This window comes from Chiloscyllium plagiosum, unplaced genomic scaffold (assembly GCF_037043375.1).
Source record: "Chiloscyllium plagiosum isolate Xiang-an unplaced genomic scaffold, Cpla_swu_hap1 HiC_scaffold_19, whole genome shotgun sequence".
Taxonomy (NCBI): domain Eukaryota; kingdom Metazoa; phylum Chordata; class Chondrichthyes; order Orectolobiformes; family Hemiscylliidae; genus Chiloscyllium; species Chiloscyllium plagiosum.
In genome coordinates, this window is record NW_028270157.1 from 73,318,917 (window position 1) to 73,325,817 (window position 6,901).

Genomic DNA, 6,901 nt, shown 5'->3' on the forward strand with positions numbered 1-6,901 from the left:
GGAGGTATTAGAAATCCTGCAGAGCGTGAAAATAGATAAGTCCCCTGGGCCAGATGGGATTTATCCTAGGATCCTCTGGGAAGCCAGGGAGGAGATTGCCGAGCCTTTGACATTGATCTTTAAATCGTCATTGTCCACAAGAATAGTGCCAGAAGACTGGAGGATAGCAAATGTGGTCCCCCTGTTCAAGAAGGGGAGTAGAGACAACTCTGGTAATTATAGAGCCTTACTTCAGTTGTTGGTAAAGTGCTGGAAAAGGTTATAAGAGATAGGATTTATAATCATCTAGAAAAGAATAATTTGATTAGGGATCGTCAGCATGGTTTTGTGAAGGGTAGGTCGTGCCTCACAAACCTTATTGAGTTCTTTGAGAAGGTGACCAACAGGTAGATGAGAGTAAACCGATTGATGCGATGTATATGGATTTCAGCAAGGTATTCGATAAGGTTCCCCACAATAGGCTATTGTACAAAATGCGGAGGAATGGGATTGTGGGAGATATAGCAGTTTGGATCAGTAATTGGCTTGCTGAAAGAAGACAGAGGGTAATGTTCATCCTAGAATCCAGTTACCAGTGGTGTACCGCAAGGGTCGGTGTTGGGTGCACTACTGTTCATAATTTTTATAAATGACCTGGATGAGGGTGTAGAAGGATGTGTTGGTAAATTTGCAGATGACACTAAGGTCGGTGGAGTTATGGGTAGTGACGAAGGATGTTGTAGGTTACAGCGAGACATCGATAAGCTGCAGAGCTGGGCTGAGAGGTGGCAAACGGGAGTTTAATGCGGACAAGTGTGAGGTGATTCACTTTGGTTGGAGTAACCAGAATGCAAAGTACTGGGCTAATGGTAAGATTCTTGGTAGTGTAGATGAGCAGAGAGATCTGTGTCCAGGTTGACAGGATGCTTCCTCATTTCCCCTTCCCCCACCTCATCCTAGTTTCAAACTTCCAGCACAGCACTGTCCCCATGTCTTGTCCGGACTTGTCCGACCTGCCTAGCTCCTTTTCCACCTTTCCACTCCACCCTCTCCTCCCTGACCTATCACCTTCATCTCCTCCCCCACTGACCTATTGTACTCTATGCTACTCTCTCCCCACCCCCACCCTCCTCTAGCTTATCTCTCCACGCTTCAGGCTCTCTGCCTTTATTCCTGATGAAGGGCTTTTGCCCGAAACGTCGATTTTGCTGAAGCTCCTCGGATGCTGCCTGAACTGCTATGCTCTTCCAGCACCATTGATCCAGAATCTGGTTTCCAGCATCTGCAGTCATTGTTTTAACCAGGGTTGTTAAGAAGGCATACAGTGTTTTAGCTTTTATTAATAGACGGATCGAGTTCCGGAACCATGAGGTTATGCTACAGCTGTACAAAACTCTGATGTGGCCGCACTTGGGGTATTGTGTACAGTTCTGGTCACCACATTATAAGAAGGATGTGGAAGCTTTGGAAAGTGTGCAGAGGAGATTTACTCGGATGTTGCCTGGTCTGGAGGGAAGGTCTTACGAAGAAAGGCTGAGGGACCTGAGGCTGTTTTCGTTAGAGAGAAGAAGGTTGAGAGGTGACTTAATAGAGACATATAAGATATAAGATAATCAGAGGGTTAGATAGGGTGGGCAGGTGAGCCTTTTTCCAAGTATGGTGACGGTGAGCATGAGGGGGCATAACTTTAAATTGAGGGGTGATAGCTATAGGACAGATGCCAGAGGTAGTTTCTTTACTCAGAGTAATAGGGGCATGGAATGCTTTGCCTGCAATGGTAGTAGATTCGCCAACTTTATGTGCATTTAGGTCGTCATTGGACAAATGTATGGATGTACATGGAATAGTGTAGGTTTGATGGGCTTCAGATTCGTATGACAGGTCAGCGCAACATCGAGGGCCGAAGGGCCTGTACTGCGCTGTAATGTTTTATGACAGTGACCAGGATGAACCTAAGTGTCTGGTCATTTTCCTTCACCTTGTTTCTAGTCTGACCCCCCCAGCCTTCGAATGGAAGAATAACATTTCATCTTTGACTGTGCCCTCTATGGCCTTTGGGACTCAATATTCAATAATTTCCAAATGTAATCTCTGCTGGTTTTTTTTTTTTGTCTGAGTTTATTTTTGCTGATTCGATCTGTTTTCACTCTCTCCCCTTCTCTTGATTTTTTCACTTTGTATTTGGGCAGCTGCTATTCTGCCATTCACACATCATTGAGACTTCTTTCTTTGTTTCTTTACTCAATCTCACCATGGATCATAGGATCATAGAATCCCAACAACGTGAAAGCAGACCATTCGGCATATCAACATCCCACCAATCCCTATCCTATCCCTGTAACCCTGCATTTCTTATGGCTAACCCACCTAGCCTGCACATCCCAGATCAATTTAGCATGGCCAATCCACCTGACCTGCACATCCTTTGGACTGTGGAAGAAAATAGAAGCACTCAGAGGAAACCTACGCAGACGCAGAGAGAATGTGCTAACTCCACACACAGTCACTGGGTGGAATTGAACCTGGGCTCCTTTCGCTGTGAGGCAGCAGTGCTAACCACTGAGCCACCATGCTGCTCTGTCCTTTTGTCATTTAACCTTTCCTGTCTTACAGCCCACAACTTCCCATTATTGATTGCTCTCCGTGCTCCCTCTTTCACTTGCTTTCTTACATCCCCAACTTTTTCCAGTTCTGAGGGAGGCTCTCAACTTGAAACATTAACTCTGTTTCTCTCTGTCCAGATGATGGCAGACGTGTTGAGATTCTCCAGCATTTTCTGTTTAGATTCAGATTTCTGGCATCCCCAGAATTTTTTTGCTGGTTGGGATTGCGTCCTTTGCCTGTTCTAATGAAGTCAGTTCCTTGTCACATTGTTTGAAGCGTTGACTTGATGAGGAAGCTCATTCGACTCCTCGACTCAGGCAGTTCCTTGAGGCTCCCATTGCTAATGAGTGACCATGAAAAGCTAAATCCAAACCTTCTGTTGACTTTGCACACAGGAGTCCCCATTTGTCTTGTTTTTGCACTCCCTTTAACATTCAGTTGGCTAGCCCAGCATTTATTGTCCATTCCAAATTCCCCTGCTTGAAAAATGGTCTTCAAACTTTCTGGTGCTCCCTTCTTGATAGCATTGTGGGTCTAGCTACATCCCACGGACTACAGTGCTTCAAGAAGGCATCTCGCCACCACCTTCGGAGCAAATGGGACGGGCAATAAATGCTGGTTGGCCAGCAACACTCCCATTCCTGAACAGATATTTAGAATCTTTTCTGTTTTTAAGCCCTTTGACTCACCTTCTGGGTCATTATTCATTCTGTTTTTTACTGTATCAGTCTTCAGCAACCTTTCTATGTTGAAATTTGCTTTTCGCAGTACAACCCAAGTTCACAGATGATCCAAAAACTGGAAGGCTGGCAAACAGTGAGTAGGATAGCCTTAGACTACAAAAGGGTATAAACGGGCTAGTCAGTAGCGAATGGAATTCAATTGGGTTAAATGTGAGGTGATGCACTTGGTTAGCACCAACAAGGCAAAGGAATAGATGACGAATGTTAGAATCCTGGGAAACACTTGAGGATCAGATGGACCTTTGTGTGCATGTACACTGGTCCCTTAAAGTATCAGGACAGGTGGAGAAGGTAGATCAAGGCTTGGAGATTCAAAGATTAAGAACAGGGAGGTTATGCTGGAACTGTATAAAATGTTGATTAAGCCACAGCTGTGTGCAGTTCTGGAATCCACATTTTCAGAGGCATGTGACAGCACTGGAGAAGGTGCAGAGGAGATTTACCAGGAAGTGCTCGGGCTGGAGAGTTTCAGTTATGAAGAGCGTATGGCCAAACTGGGGTTGTTTTTCTTGGAGCATAGCAGATTGTTATGGGATGTGATTGAGATGTATACAACTGAGGGTTGTAGACTGGAAGAAATGTTTCCCTTTGTAATGACCAGAGGTATAGCTTTTAGGTCAGGGGCAGAAGGTTTTGGGGAGCTATAAGGAAAAACCTTTCACCCAGAGGGTGGTGGGAGTCTGGAGCCTACTGTCCGTGAGGGTGGTCAAGGCAGAAACCTCTTTGTCTTTGATATGCATTTGTGATGCCAAAGCATAAAAGACCATGGACCAAGTGCAGGAAAATGGGATTAGATTAGTTAGGCGGTTGTTTTTAACTGGCACAGACTCGGTGGGCCCTTTTCTGTGCAGTAAATAACTGGCCAGGTCTTCAAATTCTCCATTGCAGTTTAATTTCTTGACTCGACCAGAAGAATGCAGTGCATGGTGCCTCACTGATAATGTTCAAGTGAGTGAGAACACGGGTGAGGTGGTTTGAGGGGGAAACCATGTTGAAGGCACTGTCTCCTTCTCAAGCCAGAGAAGGTAGATGAGATAATACAAAACAAACTCCTATGTCACTGTGGAAGAGAAGTTCAAACACTGACATCCCACTGAGAGAGCAAGTTCTCTTCTTCTTTGGCCCCTTTATTTTTTAAATGTGACCTCTGCAAGGGGGAAACATCATTTCCCATTCACCCCATTAAGCTCTCTCAGGATCTTGTATATTTCAATAAGATTGCCTCTCATTCTTACGAACTTCAGTGAGTATAGCTAAAACTTCCTCAATGTTTCTTCAGAACATATCTGCCTTTGTCCCTTTGTCTCATGTTCCACTAAAACATATCTCTCCCCAGGTAAGGAGGCTAAAGAAATGCACAGCATGTGGTCTCACTAGTGCTCCATTCAGCTGTAGCAAAACTCCTGTTGTTTAATACTCCATCCATCTTGCAATAAAGGCCCATATTCTTACATTCTATTTGCTTCCCAAATACTTGCTGTATCTGACTGCTAATATTTTGTGATATTGTGATTTTGTCGATAAGGACACCTGGGTCTCTGTGTTTGTGGACTTGGCTTATTAAGGGCTGAACTGATTTTCTATTCATTGTACCAAAGTGGGCCACATCACATTTTCACACCAATCAGTGATAAGAATGGGGATGGTGTCATTAAAGGGGATGGTGAGGATACTGTCATTAAAGGGGATGGTGAGGATGACGGAGTCACAGGGTCACTGGGATGTTCCTAAGCTATTGGCCGCAATGAACACCCAACACCTGAGTGGAAATGGAGTGTTCAAGGTTCCCCTGCAACAAGGGACTGCGGTGGGGTTTTCTGCTTCATGTTTACACGGTACTGGTGTCAGTTACTGATCTGAGCCTCTGTCTGCAACAGAACCGAACAAACATGACGTATGAGAAAATGTCGCGAGCTCTCCGCCATTACTACAAACTCAACATCATTAAGAAGGAGCCTGGCCAGAGACTCCTGTTCAGGTAATGAGGGGTGGAGTAGCAGCAGGAATCTGGGATGGGTCCCTGGGGTGGGTGTATTCAGAGGTGCAGTGGGGTATTGCTGCTTGGGTGAACGGGGATTTGGAATAGGAGGCATATACAGATTAGGGGTTCTGGGGATGGGTTACACAGAGCATGGGGAGGCTGGGATTGGGGCATTGGGGGGCAGATAGTTGGGAGTCATGGGGAACAGGGCAGATGCAGATTGAGGTCCTGGGGAGGAGGCAGATATGGAGAGGGGAGGGACTGACAGGAGGAGGCAGAGAGATTGTGGAATGAGGGCAGATAGGGACTGGGGGGGTTGCAGTGAGGGGCCGACTTGGGGGTACATAAGGCTGCTACATCCTGCCTGAAACATGCTGCTTTCCCCGTTGCCATTTGTCAGGTTCATGAAAACTCCGGATGAGATTGTGAACAGTCGGTCTGATCGCCTTGAACACCTCGAGTGCCAGGAAATGGAGGAGCCTCTGTACCAGGACGAGGAATGCTGAGTGCTCTGACTATGGGACATCACCAGATGTGGAGGATGTGCCAGGCTATAGCAGCTGTCAGGCTGGCAGTGCCAGTGTGTAAGAGGATGCTGCAGACTGAGACCCAAACTGCTGTCCAGTGAATCGCTGTATCTCCCCTCCATCTGCTGCTTCACAATGTGATCGCTCTCAGCCTTCTACTGGACAAACAATTGGGAAAGAGTGAGGGCAAGCGCAGTATCAGTCTGGAACCTACTCTGTTGCTGCCACCTCATTGCAGGCCTTTAAATAATGCCGGGCTTTGTGAACCACATCAACTTCCTCAAAACAGGAACTATGGCAGGTTGCCAGTGTGGAGCTGGACCTATATTACTCTGTGTCACTCTACTCAGCGCCCTGCTGACCATCGCACTATTTACCCTTCATGATCATAAACTTGAATTTGTAGTGATTTTTAAAAAAAAAAAACTGCACAAGTTGAGTCTCTGTCTCTCTTTTGAGCTCATACTGAGGATCTACATTTCTTACTAGAAAACACACTTTGTAATGATTCTTTTTAAACAATGCTACATCTGGAATTAAAATGAGAATGATTGGATATCCCTGAGTGATCTATCTCAGCTGGCTTGGTAAATCACATTACTGTGTAGCTTTCTGTTAATGAAAGACAACTGTTTCATCCTCTAGCAAGTAGTCATCACCATCTCGGTGTATTGGTGGTTTTGCACAGGGATTACAATTGCGAAAGAGTTTGGTGACTCAGCCCTGTCTTTGTGTTTCTGCTCATCTCTCGGGCAGCTGTTTCCCAGATCTGTTTCTTCAATAACTGACCAATTCTTTAATGTTACAACTCCTCCTGCTTCAATAACTCTTCAGCTGAAAGTTTATTTTGAGGTTGCACTACAATAACAAGAATCTGTGAATTTTACAGCATGAGGAAGCCATTTGGCCCTTCATAATTGTGCATGCAATTTGACTCCCACTCCCAATAATTATAACCTGTTTATGCATTGATGCAACTCTGTTTTGAAAGTTATTGATTGAATTGACTTCTGCAGCCAGTCCAGGAAGGACTGGTGTGTGATTTTTAACTTTATTCAAATTCAAAG

The 6,901-nt window shown here is 45.2% G+C and overlaps 1 protein-coding gene across 2 annotated transcripts in view; it reads left to right on the top strand.

Moving 5' to 3' along the window:
• Positions 1-6,390, top strand: part of etv6 (ETS variant transcription factor 6) — a 31,013-nt gene extending 24,623 nt beyond the window's left edge. For both annotated transcript variants that reach the window (XM_087997533.1, XM_087997534.1), the window contains exons 7-8: positions 5,204-5,304; positions 5,708-6,390. In XM_087997533.1, the coding sequence (XP_087853659.1) occupies positions 5,204-5,304; positions 5,708-5,813 (207 nt within the window). In that variant the 3' untranslated portion in view covers positions 5,814-6,390. The remainder of the gene's footprint in view (positions 1-5,203; positions 5,305-5,707) is intronic.
• The last annotated feature ends 511 nt before the right edge of the window (positions 6,391-6,901 follow it).